General features: G+C 53.9%; 2 protein-coding genes across 2 annotated transcripts; both read left to right on the top strand.

Moving 5' to 3' along the window:
• The first annotated feature begins 491 nt into the window (after positions 1 to 491).
• Positions 492 to 20,958, top strand: RAB15 (RAB15, member RAS oncogene family). Its single transcript, XM_027554335.1, has 7 exons — positions 492 to 758; positions 14,229 to 14,289; positions 15,466 to 15,526; positions 16,040 to 16,117; positions 16,810 to 16,899; positions 18,119 to 18,184; positions 18,344 to 20,958. The coding sequence occupies exons 1-7, from the start codon at positions 635 to 637 to the stop codon at positions 18,500 to 18,502; spliced, it is 639 nt and encodes a 212-aa protein (XP_027410136.1). The 5' UTR covers positions 492 to 634; the 3' UTR covers positions 18,503 to 20,958.
• Positions 20,959 to 22,232: 1,274 nt separating this feature from the next.
• GPX2 (glutathione peroxidase 2) lies at positions 22,233 to 27,560 on the top strand. The gene is made up of 2 exons (XM_027554336.1): positions 22,233 to 24,323; positions 26,887 to 27,560. The coding sequence occupies exons 1-2, from the start codon at positions 24,102 to 24,104 to the stop codon at positions 27,235 to 27,237; spliced, it is 573 nt and encodes a 190-aa protein (XP_027410137.1). The 5' UTR covers positions 22,233 to 24,101; the 3' UTR covers positions 27,238 to 27,560.
• Positions 27,561 to 27,769: the final 209 nt, after the last annotated feature.

The following is a 27,769-nucleotide window of genomic DNA, read 5'->3' as shown; positions in this document are numbered from 1 at the left end:
GGGTGAGCCCAGGTGAGGACCAACCACTGTTGCTCTCAGCCCCTCTCCCCGGGCCGGGTAAGCTCCCGCGGAGGGCGGGCGCTCGGCTAGGGCGGAGCTATCAGGGCCAGGTTCGGGATGGGATTGGGGGACAAGTGAGGAGTTTGGTGGAGGTGGGCTGGGTAGCTCATCCCAGCCTCCCAGCCTCCCAGCGCACTCGGAAGGTCTACAGGAAAACAAAAACGTTCCCCAACCCCCTCACCCCTGCGTCTCGGATCCCCGCCCAAAGCGGGCGGGAGGGCGTCGGGCCCCGGCTGGGGCAGAGCACCCTGGGGACGGGGAGCGCGCACTGGCCTCGCCCTCGCCCCCGCCCCCGCCGAGGGGTCGGCTCCCCGGCGCGCGCTCCCCGCCTCTTCCCCAGGCGGCGGCGGCGGCGCGGGGGAAGGGGCGGGCGGGGGCCGACTCTCTCCTCCCACCGCGCTCCCGCCGCACACGCTTCCCAGTACCGAGCCAGCGGCGGCCAAGCGGCGGGGACAGCCCCGCTCCCTTCTCGCCGGCGGCGCCGTTCTCGGCCGGGCGAGCGCGCGCCGCGATGGCCCCGGCGGAGCAGGGCTGAGCCCGCCGCCCGCAGCCCCCGGCCCTCTCCGGCTCAGCCATGGCGAAACAGTACGATGTGCTGTTCCGGCTGCTCCTGATCGGGGACTCTGGGGTGGGCAAGACCTGCCTGCTGTGCCGCTTCACCGACAATGAGTTCCACTCCTCGCACATCTCCACCATTGGTAAGGGGCGATGGCCGGGGGGCGCCCCACCCTCCCCGCCGCCTCCACCTGTCCGGGCGGCGGTGCCCCTTCTCCATCCCGGGAGCAAGGGTCCGCCCCTCCGGCTAGAGGCGGGGGCTCCGGAGGCAAGGGCGTGGGATGAACCCCAGGCTGCTGGATCGCCGGCTGGGTATTTAAGCCTGGGTTCCTGGAGATAACAGGCCGCCTACTGCTGTCGGTGACTAGGGTAGGCGCTCGGGCCTCAGGCTGGGGCGCTTCCCCGCAGAAGCCGAGAAAACGGGGTGGCCTAGGCCTGGGTACTCCAAGCTGGGGCAGTGGAGAATCATAGCCACCGATATGACACCCCACACCCCCAGGTGCAGAGGGGGAGGGTAAGGAAAGCTTGTGCTCAGGGTGAGGGGGTTCAGAGTAGGGGGAGCCGAGCCACTGGGTACCCCTCAGTTCAGGGGTGACCCAGTGTGGAGCTAAAGCGGGGAAGAGAGGAGGAAGGGAGGGGCCAAAGGGACTGAATTGACAGGACGCAGCTGTGAAGGTAAGCCACAAGGTGGGACACACCTGGAGGAGGGCGTAGGTAAGGTGCGAGCCAGTGTGCGCGGGATGGGGCATGGCTAGCCAGCTCCAGAAAAACGTCAGTGGGGGCGTTTGTTTTGAAGGAGGCTGAGGGGGATGAGGGCCAGGAGGGTTACTTGCGAGGCAAGGGACTCAGAATACATCTCTGCTCCTGCAGTGCCCGAGCCGGTGCTTAGAGAGGACAAGGCCTGTGGCATATGCTGCACAGGATTGTTATGGAATCACTCATTCTGGGAGGGAGTGGGTGGCCGCCCCTCTGAGCCGTCTTTCGCCCTGAGTGGCCGCCTCCTCTGAGAGGCCTGAGTTGAGGGCGTTTCACCCACGTCCAGCAGGTTCTCTGATGACGCCCTGGAGTGGCCTCAGCACTGACCAGGTCCTTCTCCCGTCAGGAAGGGCCCACACTCGGCTTCCACTTGAGACTTCCACCCTCCCTCCCCACACCCGCTCCTTGCCAAGAGAGGAGAGGAGGCAGGTAAAGCCAGGAGGAACAGAGCCCTGGGGTTCAGAGGCAGCCTTTGTTGTCAGACAGACCTGGGAACCTCACTTGGGGGCAGGGCGACCTTGAATACCACGTAAGCTTCTCATCTGTAGAATGGGGAGGATAACACATTCCTGCCTCTCCAGGTGTTGTAAAGATTAGATGAGGTGATGTTTGTAAAAGCACTTAGAACAGTCAGACATGGGACCTGGAAAAGGCTGGTCATTACTACTGTTGTCGTCATCATGGAGCTCCTAGGATCTCATTCTCTCTTTGCTTCACTATCTTCAAGGGGCTCAGGGTCAGGTGCATTCACCTTCCTCAGGGGAGTTGTTAGCCTAGCTCCTTGGATGTCCAGGAGCTTGGGCTGGGCTGCTGTTTGAATGAGAGACACCTTAGGAATGGGGAGGGTCTGGAGGCCAAGGGAGGGCTACAGGACTTTGGGGAAGGCTCAGGGAAGAGGAGATGTTGGGGAAATGCCCAGGAGCAGCTGAGGAACCAGATGGGATGTGAGGACAGGTTGCAGCAGGTGAGGACTCTCTCTGTACTCAAGCTGGGCCTGCCTTTCCCTAGGATGCAGAGGACTGTATAGGAGTTAGGATTCTACGGAAGAGAAAGAAACCTGCCTTTCTTCACACCAGCCTTTTAAAATCTGCCCCACTGGGCTTCTTGAATGCTTCCTTGTTTAAAGCTTACTGTTGCGTTTGTGATTTTGCGTTGTCTTGGTCATGTTTTTCAGCCGTAACTAAGAACCTAGGGAAAAAGTTGGATGGTCAAGAAAAGCTTTCCCTTTTGTGATACAGAAAGGTCCTCAGGGAGGTGGAAGGGGTAGCCAAGAGACAAATCAAGGAGCCACAAGGATGGGTACTACCAAGTCCTATTCATTAGTTTATCCATCCCCCCCCCCGACCCCCCACAAAAAAACTGTGTCCTGTAACTAGGCTCAGCACTGCGACCTGAAGATTCTCAGATGAATAAAACCTGGAGTCACCTCTCCCAAGCTGCTCCTTGTCTAAGACACATTCTCTTACCGTCATGGACATTGATCTCGGCACCTTTCCCAGGGCTGCTTCTGTGAATAGGGAAAATGGGGCAATTCTCCAGTTACTGCCAAGACGGAGTTCAGTTCAGATTCTTGGACCATGTCGATTTGTGATTCACTGTTGAGGTCACTTACTGTAAAAGCATGTGACATTCCAGAGAAGAACCTGCAGGGGGTGATGAGGAGACCTCCCACCACTCCTCTTTCGCAGATGGGTAGGTGGCCCTGAGCTGGCATTTCTTTCCCATGCAGCTCTGCTGACCTGGAAGGGGGCCCACGCAGAGGAGGGCAGTCAGTGCCATGATGTTCCCTACTATTTCTTCACCTGTTAAACCAATTCATTAAGCATCACCACGAAGTACCAGGTGTGTTAGAGACAGATTGCAATCCACCTTTGCCTGCCCACAGAAGGCTGTGATCCAATTGAGGAAGCAACATAGGCCAAAAAAGAGCCTTGGTCACAGGGAGAGAATCTATCTGAGAGCACGTGGTGAAGCATTCTTCAAATGTAGGGGAGGGATGACGATCCTTATCGTTACTAGTAATGAAGGTATCACGTTTGGTCCCAGCAGCTAAATAACCCTGGAAGACTTGCCTGAGGCAGCCCGTGGATGGTGAGGGGCCCGTGCACAAGCGCTGATGCTCCCCGAAGCACGCGATGGAGGAGGTCACAGAAGGAGAGGCGGCCCGGTGGATGGGAAGCAGCAGGAAGGCTCAGGGAGGAGGGGAGGCTAGAGCAAGGCCTTGCAGTGTGGGCTGCTTCTCAGTTCCTCCTGCAAGGGAAGGAGCAGATGGAGTGGCAGGAGCGGAGATGACAGAGGTGGGAATTCAGTGGGTGTTCGCGGAACTCTGGGCAGTTTGGCTGGAGCTGAAGAGAGGGAAGGAGTGAGAACATTCCTCTGTTTATCTCTCTGTCTCCCAAACTGTAGTTCAGGTGCCTTGAGGGTCAGACCAAACCTCATTCCTCGTTGTTTGCATGTCCTAGTACAGGGCCAGGCACGCTCTCCATAAACGTCCCACTGGTGAAGGAAGGAGGGTAGAGGGCACCGTGGGCCTGGCTGAGGTGCTGGCTGAGCCCCTTTGCGATGGTGTCAAGGGTTTCTGAGCAGGGGGATGACAGGGAGAAGGGAGAAAATGGCATTTAGGATGTTGGTTGGGAGACCAGTCAGGGGAGTCCAGCGGTAGTGTCTGGGCACGTCAGACCCTCTCAGCTTGTCCCTTCTCTCTCTTCCCCTCCTCCCCATCCTGTGGCACCAACACCTGTTCTGGAGCCCCTCACAGTCACCTGTTCTTGTGTCCCTCCAGAAGTGGGGAGTAGTTCAAATACATCAACCTGGCCCCTTCCGAGAGGCCTCGTGTGGCTGGCGCTGCCTGCCCAGCAGGGAGACAATGTCCCGTCCCAATGGACATCTCCGTGCAGGGACCTTTGACCTCCTTTCTGCACGGCAGCCAAGTGTCAGCTAGGCATGGAAGCTGTCGGGATGGCCCATGAGTTGGCATTCTCCCTCCAGTCCTTGATCTTCCCTGAGTAGACCTGCCACGTGGTCTACTACCCAGAAGGTGGGCTCGTAGGAGGCTTTGGCCTATGATTTTCCGGTTTGACTGGTTGAATGGCTGTGGCTTCAGGCCTGGTTCCTCAGCTGGGTTTGCTGATGCCATATCATCTTTCTCAGGAAGTTCTGTTCTCTCCCTGCCTGGGGCAAGGGCTTGTGGCTAACTGAAGAAGGGAAAGTGGGCAGGGGAAGGACCAGTGGAGAGAGATCTGAGCCTGCTATCGAGTGGCCTAACAAACACGGGGACCGATGCTTGGGCACCGCAGTCCCGAGGTCTCTGGGCCCCCAGACCATAAGGCCCTGTGTATACGTGCTCTGTGAACTGTGGGAAGGTCAGGAGGGTCTCTGTGCACCCCAGCTCTCCCAGACCCTGAAGAAGGGGAGGTGAGAAGCTGAGTTGAACAAAAAGCACATGCCTGAGATTTGCCATGGCCTTACAGACAGTTAACGTCTCTGTCATTAATTTCCACATCTGTAAATTGAAGATAGTAACAGAATCTGCCATAGTGCTCGTTGTGAAGATTACAGGGGCTAACAGATATAAAGCACTTGGCAGAGCTCTCAGAAAAAATGGCAGCTGCCCTCATTGTGTTATTATGATTATTCCTAGTTCACAAGAACGTTGGAGATGAACGACACGTGCTCTGAGGCCCTCCTGTCCATCACTCATGCGTTCGGTCATTCAGGCACTACCTGTGGAGCACCCGCCACTCCAAGCCAGGAGCCAGGCGAGGAGCTGGGGAGACATCAGTGAGCAACACAGGAACGGGGGAGCACATGAGTAGGCTCTGGGTTTTACTGCAGTTTTGGTGCCCGTTTCCGCCTTGCCTTGGCAGAGCCAGGGGCTGAGAAGGAAGAGTGAGTTTGTGAGGACACGCAGAGGTGGAGGAGTGGAGCGAGAGGTGACCTGAGGGGACAAGGCGGCTCTGCCTTAAGGTTCCGACCTCAGCCACGTGCTGCCGGGCTCCCTGGCCCTGCTGCACACACCCCCTCCCCCAAGGACATGATCCCGGAGCACGGCTCGAAAACTCTCCTTTCGGCTGCTCTATGCTCCTGTACCACCTGCACAGCTCTGCAGATTCACCCACGGCTTCGAGCACCCCAGTGCTGCCTTCTTCCTCCCCCTCTCCTCCTGCCTGCTTCCCAGAGAGCTGGGTGATGAGCTTCGTAACGTCCAAATCAATATTTGGCCATTACCCTTCCACCCTGATTGCCAGCTCTTCTCAGAGTGCCTTCTGCTGTAATCTAATATTTGTGCCTGTTTCCCTGTAAAATTGCCAGTTTTCTGCACAGGCCCCTGACCTCTCCTTGGCTGTTGTGCCCTGGGCAATGTGCTTTGTCAAGTGGATCACAGAGCTTCCTGGACACTTAATTCCTCCCACTGAGGAGGAAAGAATGAATCATCGGCCCTATTTTATTACTAGGAAAACTGAGGCCCGAGAGAAGTGATGACTCATGCCTTACACGCTGGTGACCCCAATGCGAACCATCGCCTCTCCTCCACTTGCCCCAAACTGACTGGGCGTGCTCTTGCTCACCCCAGAAGGCACTCCAAAGGCGCCAAGCAGACCCTCCCTCCTGTGAGCCACAGGGGAGGCAACAGTGCCTCCCTCGCCTGCTCTGAGTGCTCCGGGCTGGAGGGCCAGTTGTGCCTCCGCTGTTGGCTGGGTCTGGGGACTGTCAGGGGCCGTGATTGAGGAGTCTGGCTGGGGGCACCTCTGAAGTTGAGATCTGAGTGTTGCTCTCATGCTACTGTTCTGAGAACATATTTATGGAGAACTCGGTGACTGGAGCCCCCTGTTCCACAGAGAGGGCCAACAGTTGTCTATAAAATATGGGTCATTCCCTGATCCCTCTTCTCTGATTAAAATTTTCTCTCTACTTATCTTTTCTCCTAGAACATAGTAACTTCATTCATTCACTCATTTATTCCCTCACACACCTACATATCCTCTTTTTTTTTTCTTTCATTTATTCAATTTTGTTGAATAATATATACTGAGTGGACATCCCTGGTGGCTCAGATGGTAAAGAATCTGCCTGCAACGCAGGAGACCCAGGTCGGGAAGATCTGGAGGAGGGAATGCCAACCCACTCCAGTATTCTTGCCTGAAGAATTCCACGGACAGAGGAGCCTGGAGGGCTACAGTCTGTGGGGTCGCAGAGTTGGATACAACTGAGCAACTAGCACACACACACATGTATACTGAGTATCTGCCTTCTGCCAGGCCATGAGAATATAGAGTGAAGAAGATGCTGTGCTGCCCCTCTGGGAGCTCACAGTGCTGTTGAGGAGTCAGACATCCAGACAGACAACCAGAATATCATGCAAAAGCAATATCAGAATGCTTTGGAATCACAGAGGAGTGATACATTCCCCCTGCATTGCTTGGTGGTGGCTTCACAGAAAAAGTGACATTTGAGTGAGGCCTCTGATCTGAGCAGGGTTTCCAAAAGGATGAGGGGTGGAGGAAGGGTGTGTGGAAAACACCTCACGACTTGGGGCTGCTACCCTTCTGTCCGGACGGCCCAGCTGGCAGTGGCTGGTCATGGTTTTGTCAACTAGACCCTTGCTGGGAGTTTGCTTTGTGGGCTTTGTGTGTGGGCAGACATGTCTAGAGGCCCTGTCCCCTCTGAGATGTTTGCTCCTGAGGCCCCAGGCCCTTGTTTCTTCCCCCCTTTGCCTTCTGCTTCTAAGCCACATTGACAGGCCCAACCGGGAAGAGGCTTGGCAGAGGGTGGAGGAGTGGGTGGTCAGAAGCCTGGCAGACCTTGGCTGCCTCAGCAGTACCCACCGACCACTCGGCAGTCAGCTGCCAGAGCCAAGCCCAGGTCATGTGAGAGTGGGGCAGGATGGGGTTGGCTGGAGCGCATGGCCCATGGCACGGAGGCCCAGTGGGGGTCTGTGCATGCAACAGTGGGGAGGGCAAGGGGACCGATGTTTCCTGAACACCCACTCTGCACAGGAATGGGGCACTTTACACACATGAGCCTTTGGGGTAGAAATCTCGTCATAAAGTGGGCGTGAGGAGTCTCCAAGTGGGCCTTGCCAGCATTTGAGGGGTTTCTCAGTGCGTCCTTCAGTTAGAGCCTCCAGATGAGTTCCTGTGTACATGAAGGTGTGTGCACACATCACGTGTGCGTGATGAGGGTGGGTCCCCAGGAGCCCCCTTGCTGAGCTTTCCCTCTTTATCACAGAACAGAATGATGTGGCCCCTGTGTTTTCCCTCTTCTGAGGAACTGTGAGTTTCACTGAAATGTGTTCCAGCCTGAGGGATATTTGCCGCCTTCCCTGCCTCGGCCCCGACCCTTCAGACCCTCTCCCGGCACATGCCTTCCCGTCATTCCGTCCTCAGCTCAGGTGTCACCTCCTCTAAAAGGTCTTCTCTGACCAGCCAGTCTAAAGCAGGCCGTACCTGGGTGTCCTCACGTTCCACTCCATGATTCTGCTTTTGCCTCAACACTTCTCACTGTCTGGAATGACCGGTTTCCCTATTTATTATCTGTCTTCCCCACTGTAATAGAAGTCTACTAAAGACAAGGATGTTTCTGTGTTATTCAAGTCTGTGTCCCCTGGCTTACTAGTTCCTGGCACATGAACTAACAACAGTTTGTTATGAATGAATGAATGAATGCACACATTTCCGAGAGGACTTCCCTAGAGGGAATCTGCAAGTGATATTGGTTTTGGGGGGACTCACAGACAATAAGAAACTCACTCTGTACTCATGTGTTTGGGACTGTGAGAAGATGGGGAGAGTTCTGTAAGTGGTGAACAGTTTCCAGTAAGTTCTCTGCTCAGATACGTGCCACAGGAGAAGCTCAGACATAGCAGGGAGCAAGAAGGCAGCTCCTGTGATCCCTGTGTGAGTGGGGTCCTCTCTGGTGAATGCACACATGAGAGCTCAGTGTCTTAGACCAAGGTCAGTATTGTCTGTTGCTCAGGGTCACTGCTGGTGTCGGACGACGCCCAGCAGCTTAGGCTGCTGAAGTGACCCTCCAGGACTCTGGAGTAGGAGCTCCCAGGGCTCAGGCACTGGGGCATGCATTCCTCCCAGCATCACGGGAGTTCATGTTTGACTGGGAAACCCTCCTGTGTGGTAACAGCCCTTGGGTTCCTGCGTCGCCAGAGAATCTCAAGATCTGTTGTGAAAATAGTAGCCTCCAGAGTTGCCCCTATCATCACGTGCACTGCATCTGATTGTGTCTTAGAAAAGAGAATGTTGTTCTGACATCACCAGTCTGCCTTGTGGGTGGACAGCTGAACCAGGGCCTTTGATCTCAGGTTGAATCACGGCCTTGGGAGTTAGAAGATCAGGACTCTGCCAGAAGCCCTGCTTCCCACTCCTCCCAGAATGTGATGGTTCAAATGCTGCCTGATGCCCTTTCTCAGAGAGCCTGGGGACACCTTTTCCCTAGCACGAGGGACAGTCATCCCAGATCTGGATAAGGGGAAGTCAGTGGCGTGCAGCCCCACGGACAGGGAGGCTGAAGTCCCCAGACAGAAGGGAGGGAGGAAGAAGGATGCAGCAAGTGGCAGGTTTGGGGCAGAGAAGCTCTCCCCTGCCCTGCACCTGACTGGTGTGAGGCCCGTTGTGTGGCCTGAGCCTCTGTCTGGAATCTTCTTTGAGCTTTGTCTCTTAGCTGTCCCTCGTCTTCCCCCTCTCCTTGTTCTTCCCCTCACTTGTCCCTCAGCTGGTGGGGACATGGCGTTATACTTTGCTCTCTTGCTGAGGGAAGGGCATCACTCTGGTGCCTCGTTTGGGTGGCAAAGTCAGAAAGCCACAGTCCCACAGTGTCTGCCCTTTCCTCCAGACGGCGTTGGGGTTTCTCAGGGTGACCTCCTGCCCCGTCCCCCAGGAGCACCATGCACCCAGTACATACTGGTTTCCTGCAGGGAACGGGGCTGGGGGGCCTTCCTAGGACTTGAGCTTCGTAACTGGAGCCACCACGGCTCCAGGGATTGGGTGTCTGCCTTGGGTTTCAGGTGTATTAAGTGGTTCCTGTGGTGGCGTCGCATTGCTGAGGAGAAGGCTCAGGTCCCCAGGCTGCCGGGCCTCTGGGCTGTGGTTGATCACAATGATAGCATTTGGCACAGAAAAACCCTGTTTCCACCTGATGCCCGTGGCACCGGGCGGGCAGGCAACCTGGCACCTGACGTTAACCCATGAGGTGCTGGCCCACCGACAGGCACAGCTAACTTCCCTGTCCTTCTCTATCTCCTGGAGTTTGCTCAAACTCAGGTCCATTGAGTTGGTGATGCCATTCAACCATCTCATCCTCTGTCGTCCCCTTCTCCTCCTGCCTTCAATCTTTCCAGTGAGTAGGCTCTTTGCATCAGGTGTCCAAAGTATTGGAGTTTCAGCTTCAGCATCAGTCCTTCCAGTGAATATTCAGGGTTGGTTTTCTTTAGGATTGACTGGTTTGATCTCCTTGCTGTCCAAGGGATTCTCCAGAGTCTTATCCAGCACCACAGTTCAAAAGCATCAATTCTTCAGTGCTCAGCCTTCTTTACGGTCCAACTCTCTCATCCATACATGACTACTGGAAAAACCATAGCTTTGACTATATGGACCTTTGTTGGCAAAGTGATATCTCTGCTACAGACAAGCAAACTGAGGCTCCGAGAAGTTGAAAGTTCCTCAAAGTCACACAGCAAGTGCCAGAATCAGGATTCAGACCCAGGTCTTTCTGACTCCAGTGCCAAGGATAGCTTTTCCACTAAATTAGAACCCTCAGATTTTCCTCTATCTAAAAATCACCCATGGGACTTCCCTGGTGGCCCATGTTTAAGAATCTGCCTTCCAATGCAGGGGACACGGGTTTGATCCCTGGTCAGGGAACTAAGATCCCACATGCCACAGAACTAAGTTGGCGTGCCTCAACTAGAGAGAAGCCTGCACACCCCGATGAAGATCCCACATGCTGTAACTAAGCCCCGACACAGCCAATAAATACATAATTTACAAAGTAAAATCACTCATAGTCCTGTTATAAATACAAGCTTCAGCCCCTTGCTTTCAAATTCTGATTCATCAGGTCTAGGAAAGCCAAAGTATTGGGTTGGCCACAAAGTTCACTCAGATTTTTCCGTAACATCTTATGCTACCCACCAGTGTCATTTTGTTTAAAAAAAAAACACTTCAGGTGATTCTAAAGCTGAGCTGCAGAGTAGCTGATCTTGAGAATCAGAGAATTCCTATGCTGCCTCCCTTGTGGCAAAGGAAATGCTTCACGTGCAAAGCTTATTTCAGATGGAGTCCTCAGTCTTCATTCAGTGTGTACTTGAATCACCTGGAGGGCTTGTTAAACCACAGATTCCTACCCACCCCCACCCAGAGTTTTGGATGCTAGAGATCTGAGGAGCTGGCATTTCTAACAAGCCCTGGCTGAGGCTGAGGGTTTGGGGACCACATTTTGAGAACTGCTGTCCTGAGAAGCCTGCTGTCAAAAGTGTGATCCGTGGGCCAGTAATATCTTCCTCACCCCGAGGCTTATGAAGCATCTCTTGGGCGCATCTCACTCCCTGACTGAATCAGAATCTGCATTTCAACACGGTCCCCACATGATTTGCATGAACTTTAAAGCTTGAGAAGCGCTGCCTTAGAGGAGCCAGAGTGAGAACACTCCGGGGGTGGAGGCAGATAAAGAATCTGTCTTCTCCCAGGAGAGGCTGAAGATGCGACACAGGTGAAACTTGGGAGGTTCACCCAGAGGGGGCTGAGGACAGCTGAGAGGTGAGACTCAAAAGGATAGAGGACTGTCCCCCCAGGGAAGGTGGAGACGACAGGACAGCCTGAGGAAATGACATGGGCTTCAGAAGAAAGCTGCATCGGGCATTGGTCACTTTGCCCATAAGACAGTGGACAAGGTGTTCTCTTGGATACTTTTAGCGATAGGGGAGGGGAGGGTGGGTGGACCGGGGCTGAGCCCTTCAGCATGAAGGACAGTGGCTGTGAGGAATGTGGTGGGTGAACCACCTGGAATAAACAGCTTCTGAGCAGCAGCGAGGGCTGGCTGAGGTGGCAAGGCATGATTTCCTGGGTGACTGAACAAGGCCAGCATTTTGACTCTGCCCTGCAGTGCTCAGCGGTGGAAAAAGCCAGCAGCCACACGGGGCAAGGAAGAGGCCACGGATGGGCACAGGGGCCAGGGCTGACTATAGGTGGACAAGGTGGAAGGCCCCGGGAGTGGGGAACAGAGCAGAGGAGCAGCTTCCAGTGCAAGATCTCTGGGCTGTTACTTTTTCCATTTAAAAAGGAGGTGTGTGGGTGGGAGAGGAAACCCCTCAGAAGGCTTAGACTGTTTCTTCCCTCCTGCAGGGGAAGAGCTGATTTTTTTTTTCTTCACTTCTCAGAGGTGTTACAGGTTTGATGGGTGGTCAGGAGGGCCTCGGTTGCAAGATGGTGGGGTGTGGGGGGTGCTGTGAGCCTCCAGAATTCCGCAGACTTGCTCCCTGGCCACACGGCCGAGAAGCGAGGGAAGAGAGGAGGCGGCCAAGCCCAGGGCGGCTCCCTGTCTTGTCAGCCCTGCTTCTCTTCAGACCTGCCTTCAGTCTCAGGGGGAAGCTTCCCGGCTCTGGGGGCTCCTCCCCTCGCTGAGTGCTTTTCCGTTTTTTCCAGAGAGAAACAGAAAAGCATGGGTAAGACCCCTCCGCCTGGGTAACACACAGCTGTCCTCTCGTTTCCCCGAGAGACAGGGCAAGGGCCCTGCCCTCCAACAGGCCCTGGCTACTTGCTCTGCTGACCTTGGACTCCTTATCTCACCTCCCTGGGCCTTTGTCTCCTTGCCAATAAACTCTGTACGGGCAGGGGCCATCTGTCTTCTTGGCTACTCTGTCTGCACCTAGCACTGCACAGGGCATACAGTTCCCATGGAAGTTTCTGGAATAAAGGAAATAGACCCCTCTCTCTCACCAGCCCCACCTATGTGACCACTTGCGAAAGGCACTGTCCTTGGACTGAGCTGGTATGAGGATGAGCCAGGTTTTTTATAAAATGAACAGCATCACCTCTTCTCCTAGGAAGAAGGCACTGTAACAGGAACGGTTTCTTGATTCCTTTCCATACCACGTGTTGCGGAGAAGCAAATTCTTGACAAATATTTGTTTAGGGAGCGGGTGAGCACGCTTCTGCCCCCGCTGCCACCGAGGCCAGGGGCCCCCTCTCCTTCCTTCTCCCTCTCTGCTTTTCTACTTTCTGGGCACCCTTGGAAGAATGGCTGCCAGATGTCGCACATTCGGAAAAGTACAGCTCAATAGATATGAATCAGCTTGGGCAGGTGAAAAATGATTCATGTCTGACCAACTTGATTTAGTTCAGGTTGTCTGGTCTGAGTCTTTTCCTCCCTTTTAATTAAATGATGCTTGGTCTTGATGCTGAATTTAATCTGTCTCTGTTTGTAGAAAGCTGGGGGCAGGATGGATAAGTGGAGAAGTTACTCATAACGAGGTGGGGTGGCGCTGGGGATTTCAGCACTTTGGGGCCATGCTGTGCAGTCCAGGGACTGTGGTCCAGATGTCTGCCTTCACCCTGTTCCCAACCCGAACACCGGTTAATGGTGCCCCTTCCAGAAAAGAGTCGGACACGACTGAGCGACTGATCTGATCTGATCTGATCTGATCCAGACTTGTCTCCAGAGAGTGCATAAAGACCACAGCTTAGCCACCTTACTAGACGTAGCCTTTGAATCACTGGGCATGGCACCTCGCATGATTAGGGCTGGGGAGAGGCACCCCATCTCTGCTGTCACTAGATTGATGCCTGCCTGCTGCTGGTGGTGCTGACTTCTGTCGCAAAAATCCCCGGATATATTTCCTCCCTGGGCTGGTTTGCCAGACCCCTTAGGTTCCCTGTGTCTCGTGACAGCTTAGCTTCTCATGCCCCTGGGCAGGTGAGAACCCTGTCTATCCCTCCCTCCCCGATGACATGCTGTGCCACAACCCCTTCACGTGGTCACTGGCAGTCACCCAGGAGCAGTGGTGTGCACCAGGGCTGTACTCGGTACAGGGATAGCTGTGGCCAAGTGAATGGCCACCAGGTGCCAGGCACAGGATGTCATTTGGTCTTCTCAGTGACCCTCTGAAATGACTGGTCATGTCCCCATTTTACTAATGAGGAAATGGAGGCTCAGAGAAGCAAGATGCCCAGGGTCCTAGCTATGAATTATGAGGTCAGAGTCAGGATTCAAGTGCAGCCCTGACGTTCAAGCCCATGCTCCTTCTGGTAAACAGCAGTGCCTCTTGTGGCCAGACCTAGTCAACAATGCATGCACTGGGCCATCTCCTTGGCAGTCCTTTGCTAGGTGCCGGAGGCTTCATACACACCATGGGGCGAAAGTCCTCTCTTGCCACAATCTCTGCCTTTTCCACATTCATGACAGCGCCGTTAACCCCTCCTAGTTGCTCATAAGGCAGAGAGAGAAACAACCCAGGCAAATGAGGTAGACTGCTGTTCCTAGGGAACACGGGTCCAGGAGAGATGAAAACAGGTGGTTCTGTGCAGAGGTAGAGACAGGAAGACCGCTCACGGGAGTAGAGTTAGACACGCTTTGGTGCGATGTAAGACAGCAGTGGAGTGGATTCTGACTTGCTGTGTGTCCCAGCCCCTTTACTCCTGGCAACTCAAAGCTCAGGTAGGAAGGGAAGCCCCATTCAAAGCCCTGGACACTCCCCAGGCTCTGTTTTTGGTTCAAGAAGGCCTTTCCCTCATGCCATCTTTCTGCCAAATTAAACCCAAAAGAGAACCTTCAGGTATGAGTACCCTGGGCCTTACTTCAGGTCTCAGCAGGTACCCTCGCTAACTTCCTCACTTGCTTCCTTTCCCCAGGTGTCGACTTTAAGATGAAGACCATAGAGGTAGATGGCATCAAAGTGCGGATACAGATTTGGTGAGTTGGGTGGGAGGAGAGGCCCCAGGGCTGCACCTGAGCTGCCATGCACCAACCCCAAGGCTGCATCTGGAGAAATTGGCCACCTCTTTGATGGAAAGATGCAGGAGTCTCAGAGCCCATCTCCTGCTCACATGAGCCTTAATCTCTCATCTTAGCTCCCCGACCAGGGATTGAACTCGGGCTCTTGGCAGTGAAAGCACAGTCTTAACCACTGGACCACCAGGGAAGTCCATCTCATCTCTTTCTTAAGAAACTTTATGGGATTGACTGCAAGTCACCAAAAAGCAAGAATTAGGAGGAATTGGCAAACTAAGCACTGTGGGTTTGTCTTCGAATAAAGCTTCTCCGTTGGGGCCAAGCCCCTCACTGCACTGCACTGCGGTAGGATTAGAAAGAAGGAGGGCTACTCCCCATCCTTGCGTGAGTTCCTCGCGGCAGCACAGTGCAGTTCCCACAAGTAGCCACAGGGGGCCGCTGTGACTCTAGCCTGGTGCTCTTGGAAGCACTGCCTTTCCAGCGTTGGGAGCAGCCTTCCAATTTCAGAGCGAGAAGGCAATGGCACCCCACTCCAATACTCTTGCCTGGAAAATCCCTTGGACGGAGGAGCCTGGTAGGCTGCAGACCATGGGGTCGCGAAGAGTTGGACACAACTGAGCGACTTCACTTTCACTTTTTCCTTTCATGCATTGGAGAAGGACATGGCAACCCACTCCAGTGTTCTTGCCTGGAGAATCCCAGGGACGGGGGAGTCTGGTGGGCCGCCGTCTATGGGGTCGCACAGAGTCGGACACGACTGAAGCGACTTAGCAGCAGTAGCAGCATGGGCGTTGCCTTTAGAGGTCCTGGAGGGACTGGAGGTGGAGCCGTCCCACCAGTCTGGCCACAGCGGCCCAGATCCTAGAGACAATTCTCCAAGGCTCGCGTATGGTTGTGGCTGCTGGTGCAGGTATAGTTGACAAGGCCCCACAAGCCCCATCAGCACCTATGACCAGTCCTCTCTCCTGTAGAGTCAGACACGTTTGGATCTACCTGGGGACCAAAGCGCCACTGATTTTTCACCCGCAGCTCTCTAGTTTCTCCTGCAAAGGCACAGGGTCTCCCAGCTCCTGTTCCTCCCCTCCCCACCAGCTCCCACGGTCCCTGCCTTTCTGACCGGCTGCCTTTCTGTTGCAGGGACACGGCAGGGCAGGAGAGATATCAGACCATCACAAAGCAGTACTATCGACGGGCCCAGGTGAGACTCTGTTCTCAGCGTTTAGAGGTGGAGTGCTGCCACCCACATGCCTGGCTCTGGGCGTTTGAGATGTTTGTGCCACTGATGCCCAAGTGGGCCCTCGGATTGCCTCCTGGGGAGTGAGGTGGGGGCGCTCAGGGCAGTCTTTCAGTCACTTATTGATCATTTATTCATTCATCAGCTCCTCTGTGGGCACTCAACTACAGGCAGGTCCTTACCCTCAACTTCCACCCTCCTCCCCGGGCCAAAGAGCCATGTGCCTTCCTGCCTGAGAGAGCTCTGTGATCTAGGAAGCAGTGGCTTTGGGGGGCTGAGAGAGAAGGAGAGTTTTCTGGGTGTTTATGGATCCTTATTATGTTGAGCAGGGAAGGGGGAGATGGGGACCCAGCATGTAAGGTGCCCCCCCACGGCGGGGACCCAGCATGTAAGGTGCCCCCCTCCCCCCTCTTCTGGCCCCTTGACTGCACTGTCTGTGTGCGTCTGCCTCCCCCATCTCTCTCTCCTCTCTCTCAGGGAATATTTTTAGTCTACGACATTAGCAGCGAGCGCTCTTACCAGCACATCATGAAGTGGGTCAGTGATGTGGACGAGGTAGGTCACGCGGCCTCACTGTGGTGGGGGAGGGTGGCGAGGGCTGGGAAGGGTCCTGGGAGGGGAGAGAATGGCGAGGCCCACACGGGAAGGGCTAAGGTGGTCAGAGTTGGCAAGCAGACACTACCAGGAACTCTCCCCTTCCTCTGCAGCCCTGGCTGCAGCCCCCGTGGGTAAGACATGGGGGTGAACCCCAGCAGCCATGCCCTCATGCTCTGTACCCTGCCAGGCCTCCATGGCTGTGTCTTCCCCAGAAACGAGTTAGTACAGAGCCTCCCCTGTGCATAGCTTCCTACCCAAAATCTCAGGACCAGGTGGAATTGGGAGATTGGGGTTCCAGTCTTGGCTCTGCCACCACAGCTCTGGAGCCTTGGGCACGCCATTGGAACTCTGAGTCCCCAGGTCCTCATCTGTAGAGTGAGAGGTTGGACTTAAGTCCAGGATCCTTTCCAGCTGTCCAACCCAAGGGAGCACCAGCATCTTCTATCCTTGCCGGTCCCCACGACATCCCTCTAGGACCCCTGGGGTCAGCCGCGGTACTTGGAGGAGCCTGGCACTCGCACCCCATTGGCCCCTCTGTCCCTGGGGCTCTGAACTTTGGTGCTGGCTTGCACGCCCATGGAGGCTGTATGGTGGGGAGGGGGATGCGGAAGGCCGCACTCACTGGTGGTTCTGCCTTCCTCTGGCCCTAGTACGCACCAGAAGGTGTCCAGAAGATACTTATAGGGAATAAGGCCGATGAAGAGCAGAAACGGCAGGTGGGAAGAGAACAAGGGCAGCAGGTAAGTGGGAGTGAGCTGGCCGAATCCATCCCTGGGTTTTCCACGGGCTTCCAGGGCCAGTCCTAAGAAGGAGGGCCCAGCGTTCTGTCACTGTCAGGGACCCCTCCCTCCCGCCTCCCACAGCGGCCTAAGGCATTTGGTGAGTTGCCATCCTTGAGGACAGTGACTTGGGGTCTATCCTGAAACAAAGCCCTGTCTCAGCTCCAAGGCCCCCAGAGTGGGATTACCTCTGCCTGAGAGCCTATCCTGTTAACGAAGAAGAAGGACTTCAGTTTGCTGCTTCTCTAGCAGCTTCAGGAGCAGCTTGGTCCCACCATCACTTCATCCCACCCCCACCCATCCCCAGTCCCTGTCCTCCTGACACCTGGACAGAGGTTGGAAGGAAAAATGTGGGAATGAAGGACCCACAGTCAGAGAAGCCACGGCGGCAGAGAGGGCGGGAGGATGGTGCTGAGGGAACGTCTGCATAAACAGGGGGACCCCGCTCCCAGAGAACAGGAGGAACGATGGATGCCGCTGAGGCCAGAGTCACCCACTTACTCTGAGGGGTCTCAGGAGCTTTCCTGTCCCTTTTCAATCAATAGCATCCATTAGCCCTTGAAATAAAATTGTTGTTTAGGATATTAATAAAAAAGAATACATGGTCATCAAAAAGTTTGAAAGTAGAAGCTAGCTCCTACTAGAATATTTGTATTTGTTGAGTACTGTATGTGTGGCCTGTGCTAAGCAAGTGCTTAGAGATAGATGCATTTAATCCTTCCACAGCCTTGGTTGATAGACACAGTCATCCCCTTTGAGCAGATGACAAAGCTGGGAGGCTTAAAGGGAATCAGTACGTTGTCAACCAGCTCTTAAGTGACAGCACTGGTATTCAAGTCTGCATCTGTTTGACCGCCAAGCCCATGTTTTTCATTGATTCGCCACAACTTTTTGGGCCTCTCTGTCTCCTGATACATGATGTGTGCATGCTGGGTGTGTACGTGTGCCTGTGTGTAGCTGGGTGGGGTGGGGGTGCATGGGTGGAGCACCTGCTCCCCATCTCTGCTGGCCTGTGTCTTCGGAGCTCCCAGACTCATCCGAGAAGTGATCTACTTATCTCCTGAGAAATGGTCACGACACAGCAGGGGCCCTGAGTGCAGTGGCAGAAGGATGTGCCAGGTGCCGTGGGACACCTCCCTTCCCTTGCTGACTCCCTTTCAGGAATGTCCTTCTCTTGCAGCTGGCTAGGGAGTACGGCATGGACTTCTACGAAACAAGTGCCTGCACCAACCTCAACATTAAAGAGGTGAGCACTCCCGGGCTGAGTCCAGTGGAGTGGCGAGCCAGCCGAGGGGCCAAGAGCAGATGAGCCCCGCTTGGGCAGGGGGTGGGGCGGGGGGTCGGCCACAGGGGCGCCGGGGAAGAGAGGGAGATGCCCGGCCAACTGTGCCCCTTGCTTTCCCAGTCCTTCACGCGCCTGACGGAGCTGGTGCTGCAAGCCCACAGGAAGGAGCTGGAAGGTCTGCGGACACGTGCTAACCACGAGTTGGCCTTGGCAGAGCTGGAGGAGGATGAAGGCAAACCCGAGGGCCCGGCAAACTCTTCAAAAACCTGCTGGTGCTGAGCATCCTGCGTGGAGCACCCCCGCACAGCCCCGCTCTCCCCGCAGGAGGTCTGCGGGCACAGGGAGCCTGGGCCTCGCCCCGCTGCCCCTCTCCTTCGGGTGACCCTGCGGCATGTTGGCCGCTGCTCCTCCTCCCCTGCCTGGCCCCGGGGAGCAGCCTCCACCCGGGGGGGCCCCACCAGCCTGTGTCCCCAGCCACAGGCCTGCTGCGAGCCCCCCGATGTGTGACGAGCACGTCTTCACTGCCTGGAGCTCCCAGGCGATGCCCAAGTCTGGAGTCAAGGCCACTGTAGGCTCCTTGTCTCTCGGTGCGTCTGGTCTCCTCTCCGCTGTTTCTCGCTTCTTCCCACTTTTCTGTCTGTCCCTTCTGCTCGGCTGTACTCGTACGGAAGCCCTCACCTCCCTGCGCCCGCGTGTCACTGCTGGGGCAGCGCCTTCCCCTTCCTCCTCACTCAGGCCCAGGGCTGCACTCCCCCTGCTCAGCTCCCGGGAGAAGCCTCACCTGCAGCCCCCAGAGCTGCTTCCATCTCCCCCCACCACCACCTGCCCCTTCTTGTGCCACGGGCCTGCCTCCTAGGTGACCAGGCAGAGAAGAACGCAGGGGAGGAAGGAAAGCCCTAACTGGTGGTCCCCACATCTGGGACTCTCCTCCCTCCCACCCCAGTTTACCCCGTGCTTGGCTGCCCGCCCACCTGCCTCCTGGGGGACCTGAGTTTGGAGACAGGTGCTTCAGAGAAGAAAGAAAAAAAATGATGAGGGGTGGCAGGGATAAAAAGTCACCTCCATTCTCTACCTCCCATACCCCCTGGGCTCCTGAATTTCAAGATGTGGATCAAGGCCTGTGGGCACTGCAGGGGTGAGGAGAGCCCCCCCTACCCCAGAGCCAGCCACACGCTGCAGGAAGGGGAGTGTTTGGAAGAGAAGGGCCAGCTCCTGCAAGTTAAGAGCTGGGACAGCAGTTTGCAAACCAGAGGGGAATTGGGCAACAGCAGGGATTCCGGGGCCCCATCTTCCATTTCTTATGTAAGAAGGGCATTTCCCCAACACCCCCTGGCAGGTGACAGGGGACAGAACCAGGCTGGTGGTCTTTCATTGAACCCAGCCTTCGGCTCTTAAGGTTCTCCCAAGACCCAGAGTCTGGGAGGAGGGCGGGATCACGTAGGCAGGAGGCAGGCGAGCCCTGGGTGGGAATGCGTGGTGCTGTCCCTTCAGCCTTCAGGACCAAGTGCTCATCTTGTTCCTCGAGCTCCTGAGTCAGAGGCTCATGGGTGTGCCAACTGCCCTGTGGCAACAGGTAGGGGGAAGCCGATTCCCTCCTCCAGGGCCCTTTGTTTCAGGAAGAAGTTTCTTTAACTCCATACAGTACAGAGTAGTTTGCAGGAGGCCCTTTGAGGGGGAAAACATGTCAGTTAGCAGCCCTAGGAGGGTTCTTCCCCTCCTTCCCAAGATGGGAGAAGCTTCGGGGGGAGGATCGGTCATAAGCTGTGAGGCATGGCTGGTGCTGGAGCAAAAACAAAGAACTAGGAGTTGCACATTCACCAGTTGTTAATAAGAACCAAAGTCCAGGACACATGTGTGAAGGATTAAGAGCCCCACTGACTCCTCTGGAAAAAATGGTGAGGATGAAATCGCCAAACCTTCCCTCCTGACTCTTAATACCACATCAGGAGAGGGCAGCTCAGGATGTAGGGACGTGGGACAGGTTATATGCAAGGAAAAAGAAAGCCAGAGTAATTGTCGGCTGATGAGAAACGTAAAGAGCTGACTCTCTAGGATGAAGTCGTGACCACAGCTGAGAATGTCCTTGAGGAGTTGTCTCCTAGAACGTCTAGACATAGCCAGCACCAACTCTGGGGTAGTGGGTCAGCAGTGCCAGCCCTTGGTGTGCCCTCCACCAGGGAATTGAGGGAGGGGGAGTTTATGCTGGCCATTGGCTCTGGTCTGTGGATCAGTGTCGCCACTTCCCTGAAGGTCTGGCCGAGCACCATTGCCTTCCTCTCCTAGCCCCCTCAGGAAAGGGACTGTATTTTTACTGTGCCCTAGGGGTTCTGGAAGGGAAACCTTGGGGTTGAGACTCTATGGCCTGAGAAGCCGCATCCGCGGGGCCACTGCTGGGGAGAGGTACGGGGCAGGAGGGGCGCTGGGATTTTAGGGTGCAGCTAGGCTCACCAGGTACCAGAGTCGGCCTCTCATCCCTGAACTCTGATCCAGGAGGCGGCCTGGGCCCCGGCCTTAGACTGTTGAGCAGGCGTGCCTGCCTGTGGACTCCTGACCACATCTGCATCTGCCGTCTTGAGACTCAGCGCCACCCCTGGCACCTGCTCGTGAGCCCCACCTTCTTCCTGTGACGGGTGAACTTTTGTGTGCTGTGTCTCGGGTCCAGTAGAGGAATTGTGAGCAGGGTTCATCTATTTTAAACACAGATGTTTACAAAATAAAGAATATTTCCAATCACAGTTGTGACTGCCTGTGTGAATCCCCGAGAGTGGGTCTCCATGGGACCCTGGTGGTTCAGGGGAAGGGGCAGTGCCGGCAGAAGAGGCTCCAGAACCCTAAAGCAACAGCAATAGAAGGACAGTGTAGGCAGCAAACGTCTTCCATTTGGTGCCTCTCCTAATGCCACCTGCAGGGGAGCCCAAGCAGAGCAGCCATTGCTCTGCTGTGGACACACACTGCAGAAATAAGATTGAGTTGTCATAGGTGGGGTGGGGAGTGGGGGGAATGCTGAATATCTAAGAGCTAAGAAGGTTCTCATCTCTTGGAATGGAACAGGTCTGTCTTCCTAAAGGCATGAGGCAGGATTAAGTAATCTTTCAGAAGTTCATCTTAGCCCTATGCTTGGATGGGCTTCCCTGATAGCTCAGTTGGTAAAGAATCCGCCTGCAATGCAGGAGACCCTGGTTCAATTCCTGGGTGGGGAAGATGCCCTGGGAGAAGCAACAGGCTACCCACTCCAGTATTCTTGGGCTTCCCTTGTGGCTCAACTGGTAAAGAACCCACCTGCAATACAAGAGACCTGGGTCCAATCCCTGGGTTGGGAAAATCTCCTGGAGAAGGGAAAGGCTACCACTCCAGTATTCTGGGCTGGAGAATTCCATGGACTGTATAGTCCATGGGGTCGCAAAGAGTCAGACATGACTGAGCGACTTTCACTTCACTTCTTTACTATGCTTGGATACCCCCAGAGAACGAGACAGTCTCGAGTCTAGGGGTCTGGGGGCTGTTGAATACTATACTCTGGGGTCTGGAGTTGATGGAAGAGGCAGAGAATGTTTGGAGGTAAAGCTAAAATAAGAAGGAAGGAGTAAAACAAGGCAGGGCCAATAGCAACCTAAAATCATAAATCTGTATTTTCCAACTTGCAGATAACTCATAAACCTTTATCCTGTCTATTGGAACAATCACTTCTCTGTGAGATAAGGAAGGTGATTATCCAGGTTCAAGGGAAAAGGGAATGGGTGCTTAAGGGCCCCAAGGAACAATGGTAGTCAAGCTGAAAAGGACCAGCCGGAACTGAAATCTCTGGAGGGGAAGCTTGGGATTTCTATTGAGAAAAATCTCTACTAGCAATTCTCATTTGCAGCCAGAGTTGGGAGCCGCTGACAGAGGCTTTCTGCCTATTAAGCCAGTGCCGTTTCCAGAACAACTGTCCTTGTAGAAAGCTGCGTTAGTGCACGTCCAAAATTACAAGCTTCTGAAAAATGGGACAGTTTGAGGGAAAGTTGGAAACAAAGAGCTACCTTAGCAGAGCTTCATCAATTTTCTTCAATCATGTAAGGTGAGAGAGAGCCCGGGTGACTCAAAGTGTCCTGGAGAAAAGGGATGGCGTGTACCTAAGGAAGAGAGCACCCCTACCTCTCATCTCAAGATTTGCATGGTCTTCCTGGAGAGGGTCCCAGAAGGGCAGTCAGTAAGAGGCGTCTGGAAGCCTGAGAGTACTTGGGGAGTGCCAGGCATGCAGGTGAATCTGGCAATTTCATGTTAAAGTTTAGCCCACTGTCAGGGCCAAGTTCTGACTCAGTGGCTTCGGGGGGACGTTTATTGGTTTTTCCCAGGAATTCCACCCAGCCTCAGCAGGGAACATACTTCCCTCTGTGTTTCCTGCCGCCTCTTCTAGTGGCAAAGGATTCCCTCCCCACTTAGGTAATGGAGACTTGTTTGTGGGGAGCAGCCCGTGGAGATATATGGGCTTCCTTGTTGCCAAGAACAGCCATGAATAGGCTACAAAACATAGAAAAGCCAGGCACTTCCTGGAGAGTTGCTCCATCCTCCCAGCAAATCAGATTCTCAAGACCAGCTGCTCCCCAGCCTGGTTTCTTCTTGTTCTTGGAGATGGTTCCCAAGGGACACATACCTGTGAACACACTCTCTAGTAAACAACTGCACTGTTATTGAAATTTCACTCTAAAATCCCCAAACCAGGTAAAGCCTAATTGCCAGCTTTACTGATGGAAAAATCCAGGCATTAAAAAATAAATAAGAAACAAAACAAACCCCTGATTTGTTGCATCCATGGGCGTTTGGAAGAATAAAGTATTAGGCCTTTATAGTTTCTGTGGGCTTCCGAAGCTCTGCTCCCCTGAGAGCCCTTAGGAGGTCCCCAGATGTGTTGAAAAACTGAGTGGCTTAGCTGGGTCTAGAACCACAGCAGCTTCGACTCCTTGCACACTTTCTTCTGTGGAGAATGACCAGCACAACTGCCTCTGGAAAGTCTTCAGGACCTGAGCCTTTGTCTGAAAAAAGGTAAACCCCCTCCCCGAGTTTACCCACCTGCTCTGTGACTCCTCTCTGTTATCCCAGCCACAATCGACTGCATCCTCCTGACCCTTTGGGAGCAGGGTGAGGGGTATTAGAGGAGATGGCTCAGAGCAGGGGCAAGGGCAGATGTACCCTCTGGGACAAGTACCATCATTCACTGAAAGACTTTTCAAGACAAACACAGCCTCACCTCTTCAGACTGGGTGCAAGCTGAAGCACCAAAAGCCATTATTTTAGAAAATCACACAGCATCCTCCCAAGGGTCCCTTTGATTTTATGCTTGTGGAAGGTAATGGCCAAAGAGAGAAATGGAAATGGTAACGTGTATTTCGATGGTAGTCTGAGTCAAGGGGACATGCACCCAATTCCCTTCCTTATCGTTCAGCCCGAGGCAGACCCTGGCCTCTCGACTGCACAGTTCACAGCTCAGCACTCAGCAGGCATGCAATAAACGTCTGTGCCAAGTGAAAACCACTTGCTGGGGCAAACAGGAGTCAGTCTTGCTTCCCTCCCTCCCTTTTTTCCTCCTCTCCGACCACTGGGGCTCTGGTTTCCCGCAAGCAGTGAATTATTAATGTCTACTCAGAGATAACACATTGGCCCTTCCCAGGTTGCCAACGGGGTGGGGCAGGGAGGTGGCTTTGTTCAGAGTCTGTAAATAGGAGGAGCAAGTTTCTTGTTCAAACAGCACTTACAGGTAGGTGACTATTTTTGCTAAGTCATCCTGGGGATGCTCAAAGCCCCATTGTGAGATCCTTCCTGGCTCCTCCTTCCTCCCCACCCCTTTAATCGACCCTTAAGTGGGCTCACAAGGCTCTGCCACTCACTCTGCACGTCCATCATGGCTTACATTGCCAAGTCCTTCTACGACCTCAGTGCTATCAGCCTGGATGGGGAGAAGGTAGATTTCAATACATTCCGAGGCAGGGCAGTGCTGATTGAGAACGTGGCCTCGCTTTGAGGCACAACCACCCGGGACTTCACCCAACTCAACGAGCTGCAATGCCGCTTCCCCAGGCGTCTGGTGGTTCTTGGCTTCCCTTGCAATCAATTTGGACATCAGGTGAGAGGTCCCTGGACTTGGACTGCTGAAGCTCTAGAGGACTAAGGAGAGGGGGAGAATGACTGTGTGCTGGAGTGTCTGGAATTATGGGGTATGTTTTGTTAAGCAAGGTCTATAGGTACAGGTGAGTACCGGGGGAAGTCAGTATGAGTCTGTCTGTGACAGCACACCAAAGATGTGGATTTCATGGTTTCTTGTCTTCCCACTACACTCACTCCATGAGGGTTGGTACCAGGTCTGGTTTTCTCTGCACTGTGTCCTTGGTGCCTAGGGTACAGAAGACATTCATTAAATATTTGTTGAATGAATGATGGAGGAAACAGAAGATAAAGAATCAAATTAGGATTGAACTGACTCAGGAGACCGTTGTTCTCACTAGACTTGATTCTGCTATTTAATGGGTCAGTGCCCACTCAATTTTTCTGTTTTGGTTTCCTCATCCATAAACTAGGGATAATACCACTTGTCTCATATAGGAGGGCTTCCCTGGTGGCTCGGCAGTAAAGAATCTGCCTGAGTGTAGGAGACAAGGATTCGATCCCTGGGTCGGGAAGACCCCCTGGAAAAGGAAATGGCAACTCGTTCCAGTATTCTTGCCTGGGAAATCCCATGGACAGAGAAGCCTGGTGGGCTACAGTCTATGGGGTCAGAAGAGCTGGGCACGAAGGATTATTGTGAGGTTGATAGTGTAAGAGCTACAAAAGTAACTTGGAAAATATAAATATGAAAAAGCAAGCAACTTTATTATTTAGATTGAAAGGTTTTGTTTGTTTGAAAGCAGCCAAGTGGACAGTGAATTTGGGGGAAGGCAAAGGGTTTATAAAGTGCGTGTGTTGCCTCTGGGTATCATATGCTCCTCAATGTCCCTGATTAGTGGGTCAAGTTGTTACACATCTTTAGCCCACACACCTCAAGTTATCTTTTAGGGATTCTTCTATTTTCACTTAGGATTTTAATAGCACAAGCAGGCAGAATGTCCCTAAGTGAACCCTCCAATTATAATCCCTTTGGTTCAATTCACAGAGGCCTGAAGGCAAGGAAGAGATTGGCAGAGATACAGGCAGGAAGGCTGAAATGTCACTGGTTGTGACAGACCTGAGCCCAAACCATGAGTGCTCTCACTGTACCGTCCCCGTCTCAACTCCGTTTCTAGACGTGGCCAGTACAAGAGAGATACAAGAGGCAAAACCTCCTCACAGGTGCCTCCAGCCACCACTTCAGGCCAGCCAGTTGCTGGAGGGAATTCATAATGTACCAGTAGCCAGCCAGCCATGTGCATTAGGAGATAAGACTTTAATAGCCATCAACTCTGGGCTCAAGATGTCATGACGGCCTGGAACTGACTGTACTAATCGGTTCTAGTAGGTCAGAGGCGGGAACTTTTTCCCAGAGGGAGATACCGGACTCTTAGACTTGGGGGTGGGGGTGGAAAATAAGGGTTTCCATGGGCCTTTGAGGGTTGTCAGGGGTGGAGAATCCTAAGCAGGGATAAGACAGGGCTGGCAGCAGGGAGAGAAGACAGGTAATGGGTTGAGAGCTAAAGCATTCTAGCTGAGGGTGAGGTCTAAGAGGAAGGAACCATAATTACACATGCACAACTTTTGCCCTTCTTGCACTTATTTCCGTAACTTCCCCTTCCCCTGGCCTATTCCAGAAGCCTAAACCCTTTATCCTATTTAATTCATGCCTGGTGGCCATGAAGTAATTTCATATACAGTACATTCATTGTTGGTGCTAATCTATTTTATCTTTATATGGCACCTGAAAGCTAGTCTTCCTTGGATGGGGTTCTCCTTCATCAAAGTTTTCTCCTACTTGTACTTCAGATCTAGGACGAGGCAAGATGAAAGGAAGAAGCTATAAATCCCATTCTTCTAGACTTCAATTTCACCTTTAGTTTGAGGAGCTGAGTAGGGCAGAGGCCGAGGCTATATTCAACACTCACAGGTAATTAGAAGAGAGGCACAATCAGGGCAGAAGGAAAGGGAAGGTGGTGGCAGGCATGTGAGTGTGTGTGCATGCAGATGTGAGTGTGTGCAGGCTCTGTGTATGTGTGTGTGTGCCTGCAGCTACATAAGTGGAAGAAGGGTTCTAGGCAGTGTGACCTGAGCCCCCTTTCCTTTTCTACTTCCCTGAGCTGAAGGTTCCTTGAAGATTCAGACATACCCTAAGAACTGCTCAGGGTAGATCAAGAGAGAAGCAACAGCTCAAAAGCGCTAAATCTTCAGTACAAGAACAGCCAAACTAGGATCTTTGAGAACTTTCAGAAACAACAGCAAACCATCAGGACAATAGCTCTGAGAGGGAAAACTCTGAGTCAATAGTAGGGCAAAACGAACGAAGAAGAGACAGAATAGGAAGGGGGATAGACTGCAGCCTACCAGGCTCCTCCATCCATGGGATTTTCCAGGCAAGAGTACTGAAGTGGGGTGCCACTGCCTTCTTCAGGAAGGGGGAAGATACCTAGAAAGAATGACCCTGCGGAGTACAGAAGAGTGAAAGGCTGTGTAGATTCTCCATCTTCCCCTTGCCTTTTCCAAGCTTTGTCTCTTTGCTCCCCCAGGAGAACTGTCAGAATGAAGAGATCTTGAACAGCCTCAAGTACGTCCGCCCCGGGGGTGGGTTCCAGCCCACCTTCACCCTTGTCCAGAAGTGTGATGTGAATGGTCAGAATGAGCATCCTGTCTTTGCCTACCTGAAGGATAAGCTCCCCTACCCTTATGATGACCCGTTTTCCCTCATGACCGATCCCAAGTTCATCATTTGGAGCCCCGTGCGCCGCTCAGATGTGTCCTGGAACTTTGAGAAGTTCCTCATTGGGCCGGAAGGGGAGCCCTTCCGCCGCTACAGCCGCACCTTCCAAACCATCAACATCGAGCCTGACATCAAGCGCCTCCTCAAAGTTGCCATATAGACACTAGCAGGTCTATCTCCTCCCGCCCTGAGCGTCTTTCCTGAGCATTCACTGTGCCCTCAGAAGACTGCTGGGCCCAGGCTTTCCCTTCAGAACATCCCCTTCACTGAAGAGCCTTGCCTTTCTGGTCTGCCTGTTTCCTTCCCCTACCCGCAACCTTCTGGTTGGTGATTCAACCTGAGGCTCCAAGACATGGGTGGGCTCTGTGTCTTCACAGAATGATGGCACCTTCCTAAATCTGTATGGGCGGTGTTTGAGAAGAGTGAAGGCCTGGAGCCAGCCTGTGGGCTGAGTCCAATAAAGGGTGGGTGTGGAAACGGCCAGGCTCTGTGTGTCTTTTTCCTTGACCAAGTGGGGAGGGGTGGCAGGGCTGCAGGCAGAACTGGGGGTGGGCAGCACGCAAAAGCTGAGGAGGGGGCCTCTGATCAAGGGGACGCCCCAATTCCTGTCCGGAAAGCAAGCTCTGGTAAAGGTCAACAGTGGCAGGTGGTTTCGGGAAATGTGAACTGTCTTATTCCTTTATGGCTCTTCT

The sequence above is a fragment of the Bos indicus x Bos taurus genome, chromosome 10 (assembly GCF_003369695.1).
Source record: "Bos indicus x Bos taurus breed Angus x Brahman F1 hybrid chromosome 10, Bos_hybrid_MaternalHap_v2.0, whole genome shotgun sequence".
Lineage (NCBI taxonomy): Eukaryota > Metazoa > Chordata > Mammalia > Artiodactyla > Bovidae > Bos > Bos indicus x Bos taurus.
This window is presented reverse-complemented; position numbering and strand designations above follow the sequence as displayed.

Bases quoted from the DNA above. Each gene is read 5' to 3' on its own strand.
- RAB15 (XM_027554335.1), top strand. From the start codon at position 635: ATGGCGAAACAGTACGATGTGCTGTTCCGGCTGCTCCTGATCGGGGAC. The intron at 16,118-16,809 runs GTAGGTCACGCG...CTCTGGCCCTAG, and splicing joins GGGTCAGTGATGTGGACGAG to TACGCACCAGAAGGTGTCCA. The intron at 18,185-18,343 runs GTGAGCACTCCC...TTGCTTTCCCAG, and splicing joins CCAACCTCAACATTAAAGAG to TCCTTCACGCGCCTGACGGA.